Source organism: Sinocyclocheilus rhinocerous, unplaced genomic scaffold (assembly GCF_001515625.1).
Source record: "Sinocyclocheilus rhinocerous isolate Xijiao unplaced genomic scaffold, SAMN03320098_v1.1 scaffold90, whole genome shotgun sequence".
NCBI classification, from domain to species: domain Eukaryota; kingdom Metazoa; phylum Chordata; class Actinopteri; order Cypriniformes; family Cyprinidae; genus Sinocyclocheilus; species Sinocyclocheilus rhinocerous.
In genome coordinates, this window is record NW_015657969.1 from 1,467,435 (window position 1) to 1,490,684 (window position 23,250).

General features: G+C 36.2%; 3 protein-coding genes across 5 annotated transcripts; 1 reads left to right on the plus strand and 2 right to left on the minus strand.

The window, feature by feature from the left end:
- The first annotated feature begins 405 nt into the window (after positions 1–405).
- LOC107721896 (uncharacterized protein CXorf23-like) lies at positions 406–9,156 on the plus strand. Of its 3 annotated transcripts, none has more exons than XM_016530096.1 (11): positions 406–631; positions 2,225–2,268; positions 2,367–2,894; positions 3,238–3,921; positions 7,044–7,213; positions 7,323–7,452; positions 7,661–7,718; positions 7,798–7,928; positions 8,087–8,183; positions 8,262–8,380; positions 8,563–9,156. In XM_016530096.1, exons 2-10 carry the CDS (start codon positions 2,231–2,233, stop codon positions 8,358–8,360), a joined length of 1,935 nt encoding a protein of 644 aa, XP_016385582.1. In that variant the 5' UTR covers positions 406–631; positions 2,225–2,230; the 3' UTR covers positions 8,361–8,380; positions 8,563–9,156. The 3 variants fall into 3 exon arrangements, with proteins under 3 accessions (XP_016385582.1, XP_016385583.1, XP_016385584.1); XM_016530097.1 differs by having other exon boundaries at positions 8,262–8,367; XM_016530098.1 differs by having other exon boundaries at positions 8,262–8,364.
- A 391-nt stretch (positions 9,157–9,547) lies between these two features.
- On the minus strand, positions 9,548–14,839 carry LOC107721863 (lipase member H-like). Its single transcript, XM_016530036.1, has 10 exons — positions 14,772–14,839; positions 12,343–12,719; positions 12,145–12,253; positions 11,931–12,032; positions 11,675–11,764; positions 11,282–11,449; positions 10,498–10,587; positions 10,303–10,411; positions 10,026–10,199; positions 9,548–9,650 (listed from the first exon to the last, which is right to left on the minus strand). Exons 1-10 carry the CDS (start codon positions 14,821–14,823, stop codon positions 9,575–9,577), a joined length of 1,347 nt encoding a protein of 448 aa, XP_016385522.1. The 5' UTR covers positions 14,824–14,839; the 3' UTR covers positions 9,548–9,574.
- Positions 14,840–17,260: 2,421 nt separating this feature from the next.
- LOC107721840 (erythrocyte band 7 integral membrane protein-like) lies at positions 17,261–22,318 on the minus strand. Its single transcript, XM_016530010.1, has 6 exons — positions 22,172–22,318; positions 20,666–20,735; positions 20,484–20,566; positions 20,141–20,344; positions 19,713–19,847; positions 17,261–17,449 (listed from the first exon to the last, which is right to left on the minus strand). The coding sequence occupies exons 1-6, from the start codon at positions 22,316–22,318 to the stop codon at positions 17,261–17,263; spliced, it is 828 nt and encodes a 275-aa protein (XP_016385496.1).
- Positions 22,319–23,250: the final 932 nt, after the last annotated feature.

Here is a 23,250-nt window from a genome sequence, read left to right on the forward strand (position 1 = left end):
GCATGAACGAGTGTGAAATACCTGCTAATTACGTTGCTTTTTCCTATCACTTATATTGGGCACTTTTTGCATTTAAATTGGATTATTCTGAATGCTGACATTGAAAATTATGCATTTCTTGATTGCCGTTTTGACAGTGTCTGCTTGCATATTTTATTCATGTTCCATAGCCTAATTCTCTTTAATGTAGGCTATTTGCCCCGATTCGATACGTTATATTTATATACTTTTGTCATCATTATTTTGTTTTAAGGAGTTAAAATGTCCCTTATCAACCTTGATTTACATATTCCATCACATTATTTTGACAGTTAAAGTTTTGGGCGGGTTTTTGTGAGCTTTTGGGCTGGAGGAAATCGTCCATCCAATCTGGCAACACTGCACGAGTCATTCGATTAATCTCTTCCGGGTCAATCTTGTGGATGGATCGCTGGGTCAAGTTGGTCGTGTGTTAAACTACATATATCAACAATCCACCAATATTTGATTCATCGTAACGATTCTGATAGCTTTTTAATCTGTGATGTAATTCATTGTGCGACAGTTTGTTCCTTCCTTTCTTTCGCGAGAAACTGGTATTTTGGTGGACGCATCGTCTAACGTTAGCTGTGTGTGGAAGCCATTTCTCGGGGTATGTGAGGCTAATACTTACTAACGCTATTATAACATTCACTATTATTTTATTCTATAAATTGTTTATATTCAGATGCGTTTCTCTGAAAATTAGCTTTTATTATGCCATACTCTAGCATCTTCATCGATCTCAGGTCATTTTGTGGTGCGCAGGCCTTTTAAATGGACCATTTAAGAGATATGTCGAGGAATAATAATTATTAATGTAGGTAGTGTAATGAGTTACTGTTTCATTTGGAGTACATTTAAAATCTTATTTCTTTGTAAATGAGCATTAAGTGTCATACCTCGTTGAAGTGTTGATAACATTTGTTTTTGAAAACTGGGAATATTAGAATTTTTTAAAACTCGGTTTCCAGGCTTTTGTTTTATTAAAACCATGATTTAGGCACTAATAAGTGTAATAGTTTCAATTTATTAATTTCACAAATGTACATAAAAATGGAAAATTAACCTCATAAATATCTATAATAATAATAATAAATCAAAATCATAAAAGCGATCAGAGAAGAAATAGAAAATCATGCAGATTCACTGGTCATAATGTGTGGAAACTAGGCATGGGCCGGTATGAGATTTTGACGGTATAATAACCTTAAGCAAAAATATCACGGTATTGTCATTACAGCTCTAAAATGTGTTATTTTTAAATGACTGGGTAAAAAAAAAAAAAAAAAAAAAACAAAATATCACGGTATCACGGTATTGTCGTTACAGCTCTAAAATGTGCTATTTTTAAATGACTGGTTAAAAAAAACCCTGTTTTTCCCGCTGAACACAATATATTTTGTTTTTGAGCAACATACAGAATAATAGGAACAGTAGAATTTTTTTTTTTCTTTGATTTGCTTCCTAAAAAGAAGAAAATAAAGACTGACATCTTTATTTAACCTAAATCTGTAATTAGTTATTTAATTTTAGTTATATAATTCATATACATATCGTTTCCTTGGTTACCGCTGTAAACAAAGCAGAACTGCGCTGAAACACTGCTTTAATATGAACTATACAGAGACGAGATGAAAACGCGTAAGTTCCAGGGAAAGCTCCTTCAGTCGTCACACACACACACACACACACACACACACACACGCACGCACGCGACTGACCGCTCGCTCGCACCAATAGGAGGAGGAGGGTCGTGTTACTCTCTACACTGCACTCAACCTGAGGGAGTCCTACACTTTCAGTCTCTGAGGAGACATGAAAAACAGTGCATACCGCAGGAACGGTATGACGGAAAATATTAGCGGTTTTGAAACCGTGAAATGTTCAAACCGCGGTATACCTTGAAACCGGTAATCGGCCCATGCCTAGTGGAAACATCAAAATACTTTACAGATACGTTTGTTAAAACTTATGATGACCACATCCAGTGCCTATTTCAGGTTTATAATTCATATAAACTTTGGTTTAATATTTAACAGGAAAATAAGGGTTTTTAAAAAGTGCCTGGGTATATGTAATATGCCTTTTTGTGCTGTGGTATTTTGATGAAAAATTGCTATGTTAAAACGTTGGTTAATTTTGAGAATGAAGACCTCGGTTGCATAAATCTGGTCTCATGGCTAACAGTTTCTTGTTTTTCAAGGAAACAATGTCACGTCCGCGTTCGAGATCTCCCTTGTATTCAAGGTATTTCATCTAAAGTAAAGTCGGTGTTACAAAAATCATTATTTTGTTGTTGCATTGCTGGTTATTAACAGCTTCTTGAACCTCTCGAATATCAACAGAATCCCAACTCTTCATGGGAGGAGAGCGGAAGGATTATTTGATAACCAGATACATTCATCGGTACAGTCTGATGCGTGGAGAAACCCTGAATATGTCAACAAAGTAGAAAATAGCACACACTGGAACAAAGATTCCTATCAAGGAGAAAAACATGTTGACCACTGGGCCAATTTTATTGATGCGATAGAGCATGCTCAAAAAAGAGGGGCTTCACCTATGACCAGATACCACATGCAGGGAGATGAAGAAAGGCCGCCCCATTCTCCAAGGAGACTTCCTAGGGAAAGGCTACCTTCCCCTGATCACACACATTTGGGTGTTGAAGAGCGTTACAGGATGCCAACACCAGGCTGGAACAGGAATGAAGGCGTTGATAAGGAGCTCAGTTCACAACACAACCACAGAGAATTGAGGGACAGGTCTTATCCAAGACATCCAGAAGGAAGAAGACACGACAGGATGGATTATGGATATCATAATGAAGAATATGGCGATCAATATAAAAAAAGGGGCTCCTTTGCAGAGAGGTACAAGAATGCATTTCTTTCCCCGCTTCATACGTCTGACGTGGATGGAGAGGAACGAAGAAAAGAAGAAAGGATTCAGTCACTTTCTTTGATGGATAAATGTTTTTCTAATTGCATCTGTTACATTTAATCTCTTTAATTTTACATTTTAGTTAGTAATGTATTTAATAAATTAAATCTTTATTGTTACCCCTTCTTTTGTTCTATGAGATTAGTCTCAGTTAACTGTCATTATCAGCAATTGGAATATATAGATCCAGCTAATTGTACGCTAAAATCTTGCTATCTATTATTGTAATTTCATTCTAATCTTGGACAAATGTTACTTGCTTTCTTAATACAGGTCATCAAAGTCAGATTATAGGGAGCATCACCCTCCTTCTGAAGGAAGGACAGAATTTGGTCTGCAGGATGAGTATGTTGAGCATCACAGGGGCTTCAGCCCACTTCGTGCACCTGTCATTGTGGAACACGATCATGGAATTGCAAAGAAAGAGTCAAGGAGCCGCGATCCCCCAAAAATGAGTGGCAATCTAAGGAGCAGAGATCCACCTAGGACAAGTGAAACCCAGAGGAATCGTGATCAAGATAGAAGAGACCAAGGCTATCATACGCATACTTTACAAGATAGACATGGCGGGCGACTAAATAGTAACCCCCAAGAGGAATCAAGAAAGAACTACTCTACTTATGGAAGAGAAACTCAAGGAAGAGAGCGCTCAAGACACATGGATCAGTCTAGAATGGAGTCACATTCAAGAGACTCAGAAGCACGGAGGGAAATGGATTTGAGGGATGTGAGCGATGTTGACTTGAGGAACAGAGATAGAGAATCTATCCATGATTGGGAGGAAGAGAGATCACAAAGGAATCATGGGAGGATGATGGGACAAGGGGTGGTTCGCCAAAGAGCTCAGTATCACAGGAAGCCAAACACTAATGTTGGTTCTGCGCCTAGAATGGATTTCAGTGAACAGGAGACCCTCAAGATCAAGGTGGACATGAGTCGACCCGTCGGGCAAAGCAGGTATAGTATCTTTGTCGTACCACTTTTGGTTAGGGTCAAAAGTTCATGCCTCTTTTCTGTGTCCACTGTCCTCACACCATGAAGACCTGAAGAACAACGGTCTACAGATTGTGAACATCAAGAAGATTCAATGGAAAGTGTGGAGTTGCATCCAGAAAACCGATGAATGGGCCGTTTTGTGTCTTATCATCGTGTACATGGGTATTGAAGATCAAACCGAAATAAGATTACTGCCAGGATGGGCAAATTATACAACCATAAAGTTTTATGATCTTCATTCAAGGTTGCCAGGATATCCCGGACGGCCCTTTAAAAGGGAAAGGATTTGTAAGGATACTTGGAAGTGTCCCTGAAGTTATCTCTTGTGATTAATCCATCCTATTCAAACCAGGGAGTAATGGGATGAATTAAGGATTGAGCTAACATTTCTGAAGTATTCATCTTGTGCTGTTGTGTTGGCACACAAATGTACATGTCTCATTCAAGCAAATGTTTGGATGTGAAAGCTACCAATCGTTCAGTAATCAGGAACATGGACCACTTCAAGGCCCTGATGTGGGTAATGTATCCTAAAATGGCACCAAGGCCTGTCAAAGTTACACTGCTGGTGATCATTAACAAGAAAAGAGTTTCAGAAGGTATGTGAAGAAATTCCAAACGTACAAATCTCAGATTGCAGAAAAAGTTCAACATGCAAGATGCAGTGTGCTATTTCTTGACATCAATGCCAAAATGCTCGAGTGTCTTACATGTGGAAGTTTGTCCTATGGAGAAAATGTGATTTTGGATTGCCTTTCATTTTCATTCCTTCTTTAAATTTAAATGGAAGGACAGAATTACCAGGTTGGGAGTAAGTCCTGTTAAAAACACATTTCTCTGCTACTAATTCCTTCATATCAGTGGCTCATCAGATGTCTGAAACACTAGACTGGAATTACATGGATCTCAGCTTAATTTGGTTAAGGACCTGAGGATAATGTTCTCCACCAGTTAACACAGGCAAAAGAAAATCAGTCCATTTTTACATCCACATTTCGGCTCTTCAAGATGATGTCTCCACCAAAATACCAGTGCCCCACAGGGTTTGAGCACTTCTACTTTTAGAGCTGTATTGGCTGCAGGTAAGTCAGCAACCATACAATCAAATCAAAGTCGAGTAGGTATGCACAAGTTTTCCAGATGTCCACAGCATTCAGACTGTCACCCGCTGCAGATTTTTTTCCTTGTGGGAGAAAACGTATGGCCTTGTTTGAAGGGATTAAGATGAGGCTGAAAGGACAAATTGAATCATTTAATCTGGCACTGAAGCAAAATACTTCACACAACTTTCTGTCTTCAAGAAATGTCTCGCATGTGTTTGACTTTCGCCAAGCTGATTATTTGTTTGTACTATCCCATATAATGTGTATTTGTTGATTGGAAGAAACTGCATATACAGGATAATCTGAGGCAGATTCCCACAGACACAGATTTGACTATCACTAACCTGCATTTGATGATGACAACCTCATTCAGCAACCACCCATTCTGCATTGAGTGACTACTGGAACATGTGGATGGAGCAAAGATGCTTGGGCTGAAGAAGACACACCGTTGTGAGGTTTCCATTGTGCAGAACCAACAGCTATCAATTCACAATGAAGTGAGAAACCAAAGAAGCATAATCAAAATATTTTACTCAAATGGACATAGCAACAGGAATGTTTTGTATCCTTTTTGTATCTACTCATTTGGCAGACACTTCTATCCCGAGTGATTTATCTATACAGTGCCTTCAAGATCTACAATTTGTGTTCCTTGCCAAACCAATGACCTTGGTGTTGCTAGCACCATACATTACCAGATGACCTACAGGAACTCCTGCATTTTGTTTACATATTTGGACTTTGGGTTAGAAATTCATCACGTTGTATCAATAATCGATGAGAACTGCGTAGACATGGCTGTGTCATGTGAAAGTATTTTAGTAATTTGCAAGATTCTTCAAGTTTGCAAGTTTCCTAAATATGCATCTGTTACTTTGAAGTATTTTTAACAAGGATATGGCGATGAAAGAAATCGAAGACCCAAAGTGGCAACTGCAAATTCGACAACAAACAAATTAATCTGTGAACAGGTATTAAAGCAACTGCCAACAGACTTTTGATTTCATCCGCAAGACAGTATAGCAGCAAGATTTGGCATATGAAATTTACATAGCAGTGATTACCAAGGAATATACCAAGGAAAAGTCTGAGACCATCGCTGAAATTGGAGGGTATATCGTTTTATTCTGCGAGAAGAGGGATCTGCGAAGACCACAACCCACTGGAGATCTTCAAAACTCTTCCAGCAGTTACCTAAAGTTGATACCATCACTACCATACTTGAGTTTATTATGAGGTTCAATGCATCTAATGCTCATCTAAGATTGCTCAACTAAGCTCACCAATCAAGATTTTGCACTGCAAGAAAAAACACATTGAGATGTTTTGACTGATCTCTGTTGGTCACCATGTGTTGGCACTCTGGAGCAAATGAGTTTACTGAAGGATCTTCTGATGAATGGAAACACGCAATGACAGTGAGAGGAGAGGCATGAACTTGCCATAATTATTATGACCTGATATATTTATTATGCATTGTTAAATTTTTTATTTAGTGATAGAGTATTTAAATGAAGGTTGAGCCGACCAAAATTTCGTTTTTTAGCACACCGCTCAAATTGAACTGAAATTACGATTTGTTATAACAACAATCCGAATAGTGTGTGCTTGCTTTTAATTTACTGGGTCACAGTGAATCGTTCCAGTTGTTAAAGTCGTTTTCCAAAAAAGGAGACCACTTTTAATTTCACTGGAAGAGACATCTTAGATTAATATAAGTAGTGCTGGTAAATTTGTAGATAAAAGGGACTATGTGACAGGTAAAAGGCCAATTGTTTTGCATTAAAATAAACATTGCAGTGTTTATGGTTAATATGAAACTTTTCTATGGAAGTTTTGTACCTGAGCTTTGTACCTGATTTTATTCCAATTTATATTTATTCATAAGTGTTCATCTGGTTAATGTGAAATTTGAAAGGAAAAGGAAAGCTGTAATGGGACCTTATATCTCTGTATATCATGTGACCTCTTGTTTAGTCATTTAGGATATTCTTCAGATAGGCAGTTATCACTGGACTTAGTCAATGTGGGTCGACAACGCCTTGATTTCCTTCCCATGCTGGAGCATTCTGGGACTTACAGGGAATCAGCAGTGCATTCTGGGACATTTGCCCAGGAGATCATCACCCTTGTGCATCAAGTTAAAGGTCAGGAACCAATGGATTACCTTGGTAGCATATTGTGTATCTTAGAAAGAGCTAATTTTACATAGCAAAGAGTTGATTTTGGTTAACCGTTTGCTTATTTGTTTTGCAGAAAATTACTTTAGGGGCCAAGGCATCACACTTAATGAACGATTTGCAATTGAACAGTATTATTCACTCCAAGATGAGTTTAAGGAGGAGGAGGAGGAGGAGATGGGAAACGTGAGACCAGTCATGAATAGGTACACATACCAATTATTTAGTTTTTATTTATTAGTGACGCTTGCAATGATAAGCATCGCTATTATTTTTATTTAGGGTTAATATTTTTATTTAGGGTTAATATTTTTATTTAGGATTAAAGATTTGATTACCCCTTAATCCTACATTTAAATCCTTCTCCAAACCGTTTGCGATACAATCATGAAAATTCTTGGTCTTTTATTATAGGCAACACGGAATGCCTTCATCAGAAACTCAGATCTTCTGCAAGATCGGGCCGGATCCAGTAAGTTGATCTTTTTCAAGTCCATCAGTATCAAATCATTTTAAGTATGTTGGTTCAAATTTGGATTTTTTTTTGCTAGCTTCAGAGACGACAGCTTGTCCCTGACCCTGGTGACCTCAGGTATGACCTGGAGCGAAGAAGACAACAGCGACTGGAGGGTGTGAAGATCACCATTGCTGGGGGAAACTTTGCTCCAATGGCTCCTGAGGGGTATGGACTGAAAAGTGTTTTTGTTGGCTATGTCTTCAGACCAGCTTTTAATGTTATTTCTGTGCATTCAGATGCTGCGCCAATATATAAATATTTACAAAACTCTGTGTTTGGCACCTGCATCTCTAATGGTGGGAATTACTGTTGTCTTTCCAAAGTCAAGAGAGTGAACTTCCCTATATGAGTGATGATCCTGAAGAAATGGATGAGAACTTTAGGTGGTTGGAACAAGACCGTGAGCGTCAAAGGCAGTGGGTGAGTTCTTGTTGATGTGAAACATTTCTATTTTTAAGAAAGTTTGATTGTTCATACAATGACTTTTTGATCCTTCAGGATGGTCCCCGTCAAAGAATGCCAGTACCTAACAGACAGAACTTCAGTCAGAGGGGGAATTTCAATCGCAATAGCAGACCACTGGGACGGAGGACTTGAAATAGTAGTGAGGAAAATGTGTATGTATACATTGATTATATATGTTTAGATATATATGTGTTCATATATATCTTCTTTTTTTTGACTGATCAATATACATTATTATACTTTTTTTTTCTCTGACTTTCATACAGAAGTTTTTGATGTAGTGTACATTGGTTCTTTATTTTTTGTCCTCTTCCTTTTGTATTTTTATCTGCAGGTGGCAGTGCATGAGGAGAAAGTCAACCATTCAAATCTGAGGTCACTTGTCAACAACAGTGTTTTTGTTGTTTCTGTTTTGATATTAGAACCACCAAGACCTTGATTCAAGGTCCACTGCTTCTCCACTTTGGTGAATCATTTTCATCCATTTTTGATTCACCCACTACCATTAGTTTGATTTAAGGAAACAGCTTTTTTTATTTGAAGATGGAAACATAAAATAGGACACCTCATTGGGCAAGTTAAAGTGATAAAGATTAAGTATCACCTTGCTCTGCTCTCATCTTGAAAAATTGCTATTCTTTATTGTCAGTGAAGTAACTAGAGTTTAGTTTTTGATTTGATAATCCACAATATTTACAAGGCACAAATTATAATTCATACTATATGTGAATTTAATTGCAAATTAAATTTTGTATTTAAATTGCAATTTCATAGCAGTATTACAACACATGGTTAGTTTTGCTTTTATACTAAAATAGACTTTTTGTCGTACCTATGTATATGACAAAAAAAATCATATTTGCTGTATCCTTCTGTGTAAACTCAAAGTAGAAATTGTTCTGTAAATAAAATCTATTTGTGCCAAAAATGTTTTCAAATGAAGCTTCAGGTGTTTTCAGACCATGTCATTTATTTTACAAAACAAGAATGCAAAAGCAGTACATGTAAAACATCTTTACAGTAGAATATTTGGTTTATACTGGTGATGATTAAGACCAACTATACAGGAATGATATAGATTGTTCCAACAGTTAAGAGTCAGAATTTAATATAGTAAAACTGCACTTTAATTCTGTCCTGAACACTGGAATATGTGCCTGGTATAACATAATTTTATACTAGTGCAATCACAGTAGTAATTTCACAGAAAAGGCACTAAATGTTTTTAACTGTTTAGACCCCCTTAAAGGGGTCATATGATGCTATTTTAAAGATCATTATTTTGTGTGTTTGGTGTAACAGAACAGTTCAGATGGGCATTTCAATTTGATTTCCTACAGATGAGATTAATCACATGGCAACGGTTTGAAAGAGACCTCAGCATTCTCCTCCAAAATAATGTCATATCGACACATTAGTGGCCTGTTGGGGAAAGAAGCAGAAAGCACCATAATTAATTGACTGTTTTTGTTTAGCATGCATGACAGTTACACTACCATTCAAAAGATTCAGAAAGTTTTTTTTGTTTGTTTTTTTTATTGAAAGAAATGAAATTCAACTTTGCCAGCACAGGAATAATTTATAAAATATAAAAAAAGAATGAGTATTTTGTAATAATGTTTCACTGTATTTTACAGTATTTTTGATCATATAAATGCAGCCTTGTTGAATGTAAAAGACTTCTTTCAAAAACATTACTTACCCTATACTTTTGAACAGCAGTGCATGTGTAATTCATTAGTTTAGAAGTTTAGATGCCTGTAACTCAGAAAAGCAATGTGTTGTGTAGTTACTCACCTGTTTTGATTTTCCAGTGGGGTTATTCGAATACGTAGCAGCCTTATCTTGTATCGAGGTCCAATCACATTCCCAGTGACAATCCGTAAAGAGATTTTCTGAATTGGATATAGATCCTCATCAAACTGCGCCAGGAGTCGAGTGGAGGTATACTGCTCAAACCTCAACAGCTTACTAAGCAAAAACATACAGAACAATCATTACGTGATGACAAGTCAAAGATGAATGGATCTATAATATATTGTGTTATATAAACTCATTATTGCAGTTTGCGTACTTATCTATCTGGGACTCTATTACATTTTTGCCATTGTGCAGTCGGAGTATGTCTACCCCCCAGCGCAGAAACTGGTTCCAGGTAACTAGGTCCGCTCTGTAGCTTGTCTCTGTTAAAAGGAGAAATCAGAATATTGCACAAAATAATACCTTTGAGAAAACAACTTCTGCAATGAGTCGTTATAGTCTAACTCACTGCTGTAGGGGAGCTCTGCCGTAGTTGAGAAATATGCTCTTGTTTGGCCCAACCTCAAGAGTCTATCCCTCCACTGGCTCATGTCATAACCTGAAGATGAAGGTAATTTTACATTATAAACAGCTTTTCTGTTTGTATCACTCCGCTTGCTTGTCTGTGTTTGGTTAAATCTATTTTGCAGGTTCAAAGTAATAAATCTTTTTGTAGTGTCACGTGATCCTTCAGAAATTTTGAATGAAGCCCAAAAAGCATTTCTTATTGTCAGTGTTGAAAACAGTTGTGCTGCTTAATATTTTTGTGGAAATTAATAGAAATTTCAAAAGAACAGTTTTTATTTAAAATAAAAATATTTTTCAAAATAAATGTACTCTCTTTTGATCAAATAATGTGTATTTCATAAATAAAAGTATTAATTTTTTTTTTTTTTATTAAACTGTGATTACAGCAGAGCTGACAAGCAGCTTACTTTTACAAGAAAGTACTACTTCAGTTTTTCTACTTAAAAACTTCATATTTAATTCAGTGTGCTACTTGCCTTTTCTGTAATTAATTGTGACATTTACAAAAAATGTTTCTACACCAACTTTTTTCAGTGTAGTTGGTAAGGAAATGTTTTCATCAGCAGAGCAGCGATAACTGGCAATATTGTGTCTAAAATGTAAGTTACTTACCCTGCATATTCATTTACTGAATTGTTGTTTAAAAGCAAAATCACACTTGCAATCTTTAATCAGTATTCATATTTGCATTTATTGTGGTTGATTACTAGATGTATTGCTTTTACCCAGAACAGGACAGGAAGCAGGCTTGAAGGTCTCACACTGCAAACACTGGCCACTAAGGAAGTCGCTGTATGAGGGACACGGATATGCCGTAAGTTTACAGGTGTGATTCAGAGCGCACAGGTACAGGAAAACAGACCTCTGATGATCACACACAAAATAAGATTTCCCTGTGGAGAAGAGAAGGAATGAGATTACATTTTAGCCCTGTTAACAACCTTGTAATCAACTCAATCCCACTGTGAGAATTGCATAATTTAATTATGACAGAATCTTAATTACACAGTCAGCTTTTTGCATTTTGGGTTTATTTGGAGAGCATTCTGTATGAGATATATCATTAGATCAGATCTCAACCCTGACCTTTCCCAAATGTTTTATCTTAACTTACTGACCTGAGAAGATGGTCTTGGGACATCCAGGCTGATCTAATCCTCCATTGGCATAGAAATCAATATGGCCATGTGTTCCTCTAAGGCCAAAGGCTGCCACAGGAAACAGTGTTCGAACGTGGAATTGTTAGGCTATGTTTGGCACACTACTATTTTAGTATTATTTTTGTAGAACATACTGTATGCATGGAATATTTGGATGACCTTCCACACTTATTCTGTGATTTCAGTAGCGTGTCTTCAAATTTATGATACTTACAATTCATATCTGTGTGCAGCACATCTACAAACTGGGCATCAGTTGGATCAAGGCGTTCCTCAGGGGGAGCACTGGCAAACATTGGCCCTGCTGGGTCCAGACCTACAGTAGAGTAAACCAGGTGAAACTTCTAGTAAACAATATTTATTGGATAAGATTAACTAACTGAAGATGTTACGACCGGTTTTGTTTCATTGGCTTTCCTGAATCTCACCTGTGATTCTGCCCACCCGCCCTCCCAGCATTGCACCAATGAACCCGGCCACATGTGCGCCCAGGCTGACTCCAGTCAGATGGATGGAGTCAAGAGATGCTCCCTCTTTCTGAAAGTAACACAATATCGGTTAAATTGGACATTACTGACCAAAGCTATTTCAGAGCTGAAATGCTAATGAAAGACCACTGACCCAACCTCCATACTCTCTATGAAGCCGGTGATGTTCACAGCCGTACCCCGTGTGTTGGCCACAGCTGTGAAGTAATTGAGATTGGCCGCCCCTCTGTTCCAATCCACTACCAGGATGTTCATGTCCTTCTGTGCTGCTAACAAGTGTACAATGTGGTTGATCCAGATAGGCGGTGCCCCCGTGGGCCGGTACCCGTGTATGACAAAGGTAGTAGGTCTTGTTACATTAAATAGGGGTTCTTGAGTGAAGTTGTGGTGGGGGAGCTCCTGACCGCATTCGAGGTTTGCACGGGTATAGAGCAGCAGGCGCACGTACAGATAGGTCCCCATGAACGACTCTTGGAAATCCAGATCCGTGAAGTTGTCGCACTCACTGTCTTCACCTAACAACAGAAGACGCAGGCTTACTGGTCTGTATTTTGCTGTCTGTGTTTATGTGAAAGAGATGAAGTTGTAAACTACTGAACCAAATAATTATAGTGGCTTGTTATACCTTTTTGTTACACTTAAATAACTTTAATGAAAATTAGAAATGTTGCTGTGGCAACTAACTGAAATAAGGTTAAGTACTAAAATGACAAAGTGAAAATAAAATTAATTAAAGCTATATAAGAATATTTAAAGAAACTAATAAATTTACAAACACACATAGAAAATTAAATTAAAATGAAAAATTTAAATATAAAAATTAAAGATAATTCAAATATTAGTAAATATTTAAAAATACTAAAATAACACTGTGGCATTATTACATTTTTTTTGTAAAAACACATTTTAAGGAAAATTTTACACAAAAAGAAGCTGATGTTTCATGTTATACAACAATACATTAATTTTGTTCAAAATAAAGACACAAATAAAAGTGCTTGGACACTTTCTGGTTGTGAGTTCAGTTGGCTTTTAATGGGTAATTATTTTTTTTATTTTAATCATGAAAATGTTAAGTGATGTCTACGTATCACAAAATATTACCAGAACCAAAATCTTCAAATTAAACATTTTCATATCTTTGTGTTCCTCGTTTAGCCTTCGGTTAGCAAGCTAACAGCTTAGCCTGCTAGTTTAGCATGGTGCTAGTTGGATCTTTTGATTAGAACAATTTCAACATAACATGCTATTTTTAATCAGACATCAAGAAGGTTTTTAAAAATGTGAAGAAGTAAAGGTCAAAAATGGCTTAGAAAAGTGTGAGAATAGTTCTAGCATCTAGCATGCAATGAAATTCATACACGTGGTTCTGTGTTTTGCTCCCTGTAGTTTCAATGTAATGCCTAGTTGATCATTTAAAAAATATTCCCAGTTCAGCTTTTCTGGAAACTGGTGATAACAATTCATTTTGTTCTGTACATTTTGGAAAACCTCACAAAGGTTAACGTCATCTCTATTCTTGCCCTATCCTTTTTTCCTCTCAAAATTGACACAGACTGATCCACAAGTAGTCTATATGGCTGGATTTTAGCGACCCAGTTCCCATTCATCTTGCTGTGCGTCATCTCCACTACACACATTTCATGATTCCATTTCTCTTTGGCATCAACCTGCACAGTATCCTTCTGATCATCCTGCAGATCCTTACATCATACGATGTGTCCACCTCATATTTAAGCCATGCAACCTTTCAGGTTTTCCATGTAGATTTCCAACCCTAGAGGTCATTTGTGCCCCGTAATTAGCCCGCATGCAAGTAACAATTGGATCATGCTTCTATAAAAAAGCAGATCATCCCATCTCTCCTTCCACATGTTCCCCTGCCCCCTCCTCTTACCCCAGTAGAAAGATCTGAGATGATTACAGGTGTCAGTCACATGAGCTGTTGTATTTAACCCTCTTTCACGCTGATCTGTTACGTCTGCCATCTGCAAGCATTACTCATTACACACGTCACTGAAATAACATTGGTAAATACAGGCTACAAATGAATCCTCAAGTCCTCGGATCATTTACTGTCCTAGATACCAGAAAGAAATAATCAAACTTAACCTCTTATTTTCCTCAAATTATTCTTCGGACCTAATCAAAACCCAGTTATGTTTCTACTTTTTGGAAACGTGAGAGGTATCCATTCTAGTAACAATGTAACATTTTCATGGGAGACACTTGAAGTGTATTAAAATAGTTGAAATTTTGGAGCTATTCAATAGGCCATTGGGTCTTTCAGACCCCAAACACAACATAAAGGTTAATGTTATTGCAGCTCATACTGTAACACAGCTGAACAGAATAAGTACAGAATGTTGAATCAGAAATGAAAAACTTCCCAGGTTAAATATGTCCATATGGTCAAGGCTAATTTTTTTTTTTTTTGCAAAAAGAAATGGCTGAATCCTTCTCAAAAAAGAGACATTTTCCAAAACCCCAGATGATAAGTGTCAGCGAATCAAAATGTTAGCCAAATTAAATCAGTGTAATCTACTGGATAGAGTCCTGTCTCTTACCTTTACAAAGCATAAAGATGCTCAGCAAAATCAGGAAATGCCACAGTGACATCCTTACCACAAGGTCTGACGGGTAGACACAAGGAATAGCAAGAAAACTAAGAAACAACATTGGAGTGTCTGTAGTAAAGGAAAGAGCCCATGGAGGATGGGTTGTGGGTGGAGCGAAGGAGATTGAACGAGATCACACATGCTCACCGTGTGGTCAGTGGACAGTGTGATAAGTCAGCAGGCCAGCTTAGGACTTCCAGAAGAGTACAGAAAATCATGAAAAGAAGCATTTGGTAAACGACTTTAGGGCTAGTTTGTCCAAAAATTTAAATTCTGTCATCATTTGCTCACCCCCATTTTGTTCCAAACCTGTATAACTTTCTTTCCTTGTTAGAATATACAAGATATTTTGAAGAATGTCTGAAGAGTTTTTTTTTGTCCATTTATTGAAAGTCAGTGTTTGAACCTTAACATTCTTCAAAATATTTTTTTTGTGTTCTGCAGAAGGAAGTCATACAGGTTTGAAATGACATGAGGGCAAATAAATGTGGACAAATGACAAGACTTTAATTTTTGGGTGATCAATTCCTTGAATGTGTTTTGGACACTTCCAGTTTCTGCTTCTTCCAATGTCAGGCGTATTCAGTTGTTTTGTTCCGTATTAAAGGGCACAAGGTCACAGTGAAGTGGGTCTCCTTACAAACCCAAAAGAGCCACATCAGCACAGATATTCAGTACATATCCTGTCAGCAAATACACACATGTAATTTTCATATTGCACCCATATAGTAGAGCATCACTGTAGGCTAAGAGCATATTTAGTCTCCAGAGAGAGGAAATGACCCAGGGTACAATTACTTTGCTTCCCTGCTGAGTGCCTTAAAATCTTGTTTCTTCAAAAATGATGTTATGTGTGAAATTAGCAATATCCTATATCTTGTGGTCTCACCAACAAACTTTACAGCATCTTTGCATTCCCTGCAGGTCCTGTTTATGTGAGTGTAGCAACAGCAACAGACATTACTGCAGTACAGAGGTACGTTTCTTTTAAATTCTTTCTCAGTATGTAAATACATCTGCATATATATTGGAGACAGCAGAAATGAGAGCATTATGACAGTGTGTCTTTGGGGTTCAGGGTCAGAACAGAAGCTGTTTTCGTCTATGTGAGGTTGAAACAGATTAGATGGCAGATTACAGTAACTCTTCTAAACTGTCCACCCATTCCTGCATCTGATGTAGTCAATCCTATTATGGGACTCACTGATCAGGGCTCATTGTACCCATTTTTTCTGCATCAGGCCGACAGATTAACCGTTAGTCTTTTCTCATGACTGCGTTAAACAGTCATTCTGTCATGTATCTACATATAATTAGATTCTCTGTGTATGTGTGTACTTGTTGTTAAAAGGCTATAGGCATACACAATGAGATTTAAATCAGTTTTATTCTTATACATAAAAGATTAGTTAAATGCATATAAAATAATCCGATCATATCAGAGTAGAATATACCTTAGCCACGTTATTTGATAGATTTAATCATGTAATACAAAAGAATATTTTGAACAATTTCATTTTTAAATATGTAAGACACATGATGCAAAATATCTAATATGAACAGAATATGTTTTGCCTATAGTTAAAACAGAGGATTTTAAAAGAAAAGGCTGCAATGTCTGTACAGTGATAGTTGAACATTAATAGATCATTCCTATATAAGGTCACCTTTTCATGAAATTAGAAATGAGGTCAATAGGAAGAGGAAAGACAATAGTTGAGTTCCTTTCTGAAGCAATCTCAGTCAGCGTCTGCATATAGCGCAGCTGAAGAGCAGACGGAGACTCTGACATCACATTTGCCGCCTCCTTCAGAGCATGCGAGGCTTTCATTTCTCCCTCCGCTGCGATCACCTGTTCACGATAGATTAGAACACACTTAAATATGTTCATTTTACAAAGGCTACACTTCAGTGGTCAACCACTTTACCATGAATTCATTCATCATATAAACATAATCCCAATTCACAGTGTGGCCTCTGGCACACACCTTTAATTGCTTGGAAATTTCCATTGAAGGCCGACAGATTAACGTTAGTCTTTTCTCATGACTGCGTTAAACAGTCATTCTGTCATGTATCTACATATAATTAGATTCTCTGTGTATGTGTGTACTTGTTGTTAAAAGGCTATAGGCATACACAATGAGATTTAAATCAGTTTTATTCTTATACATAAAAGATTAGTTAAATGCATATAAAATAATCCGATCATATCAGAGTAGAATATACCTTAGCCACGTTATTTGATAGATTTAATCATGTAATACAAAAGAATATTTTGAACAATTTCATTTTTAAATATGTAAGACACATGATGCAAAATATCTAATATGAACAGAATATGTTTTGCCTATAGTTAAAACAGAGGATTTTAAAAGAAAAGGCTGCAATGTCTGTACAGTGATAGTTGAACATTAATAGATCATTCCTATATAAGGTCACCTTTTCATGAAATTAGAAATGAGGTCAATAGGAAGAGGAAAGACAATAGTTGAGTTCCTTTCTGAAGCAATCTCAGTCAGCGTCTGCATATAGCGCAGCTGAAGAGCAGACGGAGACTCTGACATCACATTTGCCGCCTCCTTCAGAGCATGCGAGGCTTTCATTTCTCCCTCCGCTGCGATCACCTGTTCACGATAGATTAGAACACACTTAAATATGTTCATTTTACAAAGGCTACACTTCAGTGGTCAACCACTTTACCATGAATTCATTCATCATATAAACATAATCCCAATTCACAGTGTGGCCTCTGGCACACACCTTTAATTGCTTGGAAATTTCCATTGAGCAAAGCCAGTTTGTTTTTCCTGCTCATTGTGCCATAGTGTGAGGACATAAAGACTCAGGTTTCCAGTCAACAATATGACTCACATTATAGTGTTCATTGAGAGAGCTCCTACTGTAGTTTAAGGGGAGGTCAGGTTAGCATCTCTGAACTATTGTATGGATGGATGGGTAAATTAATTTAAACAATAGATGAATGGCAGATGAATAAACAATCTATGACAGTTTTCTTTCATGTAGATTGATTTGTCAATTTAAAACACTGAAAGAAAATACAATTAAGGTCATACGTTTACATCTCAAGAGATAATGAAAAATAAGAGATAATGAAAAAAAAGATTATAAAAGTTTTAGTGCCCTGAAGAAGCTGCTTAATAGATTTATTTCCCTAGAAAGAAAAACATTAAATTATTATATAATTATTAATAACATATAAATTAATTTGTTTAAATGAATTACCTCTAATGAATTTATATACATAATGTAAATAATTAATGTAACTATAGAAATTTTAATTTATGTTATAATTATATATAAGCAGGTGTAATGTAACGAAGAAATAATACTTCGTTACAGTACTTAAGTATTTTTTGTTTTTTGGGAGTATCTGTACTTTACTTGAGTTTTTATATTTCAGACAACTTTTACTTTGACTCCAATACATTTCCCAATTAAAATGTATACTTTTACTCCAATACATTTCCCCGAAGTATATTCGTTACTTACTACAAAATAGTCAGAAGTCAGAAGAACACTGCAGGAAAGCAGGTTTGACGAATCAGTGGTCTTGCGCTTGCAAGTTAGAATCCTAAAAACACCTTTGCTCATGTGCAAACAAGTGCGCGCACAACCGCGGATGATTCATTTTCCACTCAAGTCGAGTCTGGGGCGTGCGATATACAGTATATCTGCGATAATATGGTAAGTGTTGTTGTAATGATGTGCGATCTGACATTGTCAAGTAGACTACCTATCACCAAATCACACAGAGTGCACACACATTGATTTATTAGTCTATTAAAACTCAAAACTCCAGGCATTCTAAATTGTAGACAGCAAAATTGCTTCTGTATGCTTTTTATATTCATATAATTTAATATAGTTAACAATCTATATCACGCAAAGAGTACCGTTTTTCTGCAGATATCAGCATGATAACACATTTAATAATCATTTTCTCTGAGCAATGACGGTGTTTACTTATTGAATGAATCAGCTTTTTGAACGAATCGGTTGAATAAATGATTCAGTGATTCACTCATTAACACAGTCAAATGCTTTGTTCCTGAATGAATCAGCCGTTTGAATGACTCAGTTGAATCTCAATGACTCACTCATTAACAGTCAGTTGCTGTCACCTACTGGCGGTTTTAATTTCACATTTCTACTATTTTAAATGTTTTCTTATGTTGGAAAGACACTAAGTAGCCTACCAGATGAAGTGCTTCTTATTCTTACCCAAAAAATACAAAATGGAAGAAAGAGTTGAAAGAAACACAATCTTGCTACTCAAGCTGTGCATGAACATTTATATATATATATAAATTTATTTATTTGCTTCTTTTCCATTTTGCATTTACTTGTACTTTTACTTTCAATACTTAAGTACGTTTAAGATAAAAAAATAATTTTCGTACTTACAGTAAGATATGGGGTGCTGTGTGTACATTAATGAGGAAAAAAAATTTACTTAAATGATTTTAGCAAATGGCTGCAATATAACAAAGAGTGAAAAATTTAAGGGGGTCTGAATACTTTCCGTACCCACTGTATCTAACTATATTGTGAGTGGTCAGTCATAACAAATAGCAATAACATAAAGCTAATATCTTGACCTGCAGGTGCTTTACTGGTCTGCAGGTCTTGTTTTTTAAATTAATTGGCTTAAGGGGGGTTACAGTTAATTTACACCCCTGACCGTATGTGAGGGGCTGCAGGTGTTAATCCACCAATCAGAACACATGTCTCCCCAGACAGACTGAACACAAAGCTGCAAAGCTGATAAGACTAAACTTGGCAGGCTCTGCAGACAGTGTGTGTGTGAGTGTGTGTGTGTGTGTGACTGTGAAGCATGTGACAATCTTTCAGTGCTCAGACACCCACCTTGGCTCTGGCATCTCTGGTGGCCTCTGCCTCAGCTGCCATGGCTCTCTGCAAAGTGGTGGGCAGTTTGACATCTTTCAGCTCAACCCGTTCCACTTTGATACCCCAGTTCTTGGATGCAGCATACAGCACAGCCTGTCAGGCAAAAGATAAAACAATGAACAATTTATATTTAAGGTATTTATATGCTTCTATCCATACTCTTAAAAATAAAGATTCCAAAAATAAGGTTTAAGATTTAAAATAAGGTCCGCAGTAACGCCATAGACGAACAAATTTTGGGTTCCCCTAAGAACCTTTTGTGGAATGGAAATATTCCATGGATGTTAAAGGTTCTTAATGGAACCACATGCCAATAAAGAACCTTTATTTTTAGGAGTATTAAACAACTAAAGATTTAGAGTTGTTTTCAGGAAGGGTTATCTTACCTCCATCTGTTCGGACATCTCCTCACGGTCTTTTAAGATGTCTGCCAGGCTCTTAGTTCCGAGCATGTTTCGTAATGTAGTCTGTGCAAGCATCTGTGTGGCATGATTAGCATTCTCCACTTTGGTAATGGAGACAGTGGGGTTAAAGATGCGATAATAGACCACCGCATCCACCATGATAGTCACTGAGTCTTTGGTCAGCACCTGAGGAGAAAATGCGATACATGTTACATTATAACACAATATGATATTAAACTTGTTACTCATTGGAGAAAAAAAAAAACAAGAACTGAAACAAGAAAAGAAAAAAAAAGATTTAAACATTTTCAAATTAATCACTCACCTCTTGTGGAGGGATGTCAAAAGATACTGTCCTTAAATCAACCTTCCGAAATGTGTCCACACATGGAATAATCCAGAACAAACCTTTAAAAACAATCAATAAAAAGAACTGCTAGTTACAATTGAACTAAGCAAACAATTTTTAACAAATTATACATGATTTTAAGAATAGTAATTGCTAACCAGGTCCTTTTGCACCGCCTAGTAGTCGTCCCAAACGGAAAATAACTGCTCTTTCATATTCCTGGACAATCTATTGACAAAAAGAAATATAGATTAGGGATTGATATAGAAATAAAAATAATGAAATAATAAGTGATGATTACTTAATGTTCACTTAATGTGATGATCTTAATGTATATGTCAGATTTTACTCTCTGATAATAATAATAATAATAATAAAAACAAATTTAACGTTTTTTTTTTAAAGTAGGTTTTACATTAGATAATTATTATCTTTACTATCTTCAAAACCAGACCGAGACAGGAAAAGTAAGAAAGACAACAAGGATATATATATATATATATAAGAATTTTAAAAAAAGCCCGGCAAACCTGACTGGAGTATGACTTTTGTATCACTCTCTTCATTTGCTGCAGGTTCAACTCTGTTACGGGACATCTCACTCTGAGAAGACAGAGTTATAGACATGGTTAGCCGTTTTTGTTTTCTGTTGGACTGATGAAATGTAGTTTCAGTGAGATATTTAAGGTGATTTAAATATGCTCTCTTTTTCCATTACCGCCCATTTTCACACACAACACAACATGGAACTTTGCATGGCATGTCGCTAAGCAACAAAACTGAGCTCATGTTAAACCTGAAAGTCAATTACTTGTTTGCTCATTCTTTGATGAGGCCTTATTATATATCATCATTATATTATCTTTTTGTTTACACATGCTATGAACAAATGCTTTGTTTTTCTTATTGTTCAGATGCAGAATGTATCTGAATGAATCTGAATATATACAGAATGTGAGGCCTAAATCAAATAATTTTCCCTTTTATCTCTCTCTCTCTTTCTCTCACTTTATAGTAATATGTAAACATCTTTAAAACAATACAAATATATATAATTTTGTATTAAAATCTTCTCTAATGTTTATTTTCTAAATCTGAGAAAAGACCAGATGTGATAAATTCTCAAATACTGCTAAATGATCAGATACAGATTTTAAATTAATGATGAATGGTAGTATTGTTTTATAAATTCCTCACTGGAATTGTAATTATTAATTAAACATTTATTAATGAATAAAATAATTAGTCCAGTTAAATTTTACTCTGACTAAGCTAGAACTAGAATATTTATTTTAAACCTGAAATAAATGAAGGACTTTGAAAAAAACTTTCGCTCAAATTATTATGCTGAAAATATGCACAATTGCAGCATTTTCACTAGTGCTGCTCACAGACTTGAACCTCCTGAGACCCTGCATCCTCATATGAGTCCTCATTATATTTTGGTGAATTTCTCTGAGACTATACATGCCACAGTTTTAAGTCCTGTACAGAGCACATTCAGGGCTTTTCAGAGATACTAAATGTTTGGATGTTTCACCATGACCACTCCCTCTCCTTGGTCTTCAAAAATGTCTGATATTAATTTAGTGACACTCTTATGGAAATATGATAATATTTTGTAATTATCAAGTAGGTTTTACATTAGATAATTATTATCTTACCTTCATACAAAACCAGACCGAGACAGGAAAAGTAAGAAAGACAACAAGGAAGGAGAAGAAGGTAAGGAGATATCCACAGAACCCAGAGCTCCTGGATTGATCACCATCTGATTTAACCCAAAGGTAAGAGGTTAGTCTCAATGGCATCAAAATTATCTGAATATATATATATATATTTATATAACATAATAATGTGCAATATTAATGAATACATTAATAGTTTATTATATCATCTAGGCTTCATATAATGCTCCAGCAGGTTAATCTGGTAGATGATCTAATGTAGTTAAGAGGAATGAAATGATATGTGAGATTGAGTGGCTTCACTCCGGTTGGAAATGTCCCAGACATCGGCGTGGAAGGCTCTAGCGTACGGCTCGTTTAAATTCTATTGCTCACCGCAAGCGCAGTGGAGAAACTGGAAGGTTAGTTTTTAATCAATAGAAGTTGCTGACTCTGGACTTCTGCGCTCCGGTGCAGTGCAGCTTCCTTGTGTCTTTGTCTATATCGGCTCGACCGCTCTGAAACTTTTCCTCCCCATCCCCCCCTCCCTCTCCTGTCCTAAGAAGACTTTTGGAGACGGCCAGGACGTTGATCTCATACATGTCCTCATATGAGGATACCAGGACTAAAAGCATGTTTATTATGCATTTTGGGAGACACAACAAATGAATAGGGAAAGAAATTATATTTCAATATTCCTATGAAATATTATATATTATTATGAAAATCTAGTCAATTATTACTCCCATTATTACACCCAAAAACACATTAATATGCTAATTAGATTTAGTTTATAGATACATTATATATAATGAGAAAACCTGTTTATGGCCATTTTACACACATTTTGCATAAAGAAAAATGGTATATCAAATCATTCTGTTATAACATAGTTGAGAATTATCTTTATACAAAGTTTGGTAAAAAAAAATCCTGAAAACTAAAAATGTATTGGTGATTTTTTTTAAATCAATTGTTTTTGCCTATGCATGTTCATTCGTGTCTTTTTATTTGAGTCCCGATGTCCTCTACCAAGGACGTAGCATAACTTATGAATGAAATATCTTTTTTTTTTT

Excerpts from the sequence above, each read along its gene's own strand:
- LOC107721840 (XM_016530010.1), bottom strand. The coding sequence starts at position 22,318 with ATGCCATTGAGACTAACCTCTTACCTTTGGGTTAAATCAGATGGTGAT. Across the intron at positions 19,848-20,140 it reads AGATGTCCGAACAGATGGAG|GCTGTGCTGTATGCTGCATC; the intron begins GTAAGATAACCC and ends TTTGCCTGACAG. Across the intron at positions 17,450-19,712 it reads CCAGAGATGCCAGAGCCAAG|GTGATCGCAGCGGAGGGAGA; the intron begins GTGGGTGTCTGA and ends TATCGTGAACAG.
- LOC107721896 (XM_016530096.1), top strand. The coding sequence starts at position 2,231 with ATGTCACGTCCGCGTTCGAGATCTCCCTTGTATTCAAG. Across the intron at positions 3,922-7,043 it reads CGACCCGTCGGGCAAAGCAG|TCATTTAGGATATTCTTCAG; the intron begins GTATAGTATCTT and ends CCTCTTGTTTAG. Across the intron at positions 7,453-7,660 it reads GTGAGACCAGTCATGAATAG|GCAACACGGAATGCCTTCAT; the intron begins GTACACATACCA and ends CTTTTATTATAG.
- LOC107721863 (XM_016530036.1), bottom strand. The coding sequence starts at position 14,823 with ATGTCACTGTGGCATTTCCTGATTTTGCTGAGCATCTTTATGCTTTGT. Across the intron at positions 11,765-11,930 it reads GCTGCACACAGATATGAATT|CCTTTGGCCTTAGAGGAACA; the intron begins GTAAGTATCATA and ends TTCCTGTGGCAG. Across the intron at positions 10,588-11,281 it reads TGCTTCCTGTCCTGTTCTGG|GTTATGACATGAGCCAGTGG; the intron begins GTAAAAGCAATA and ends CTTCATCTTCAG.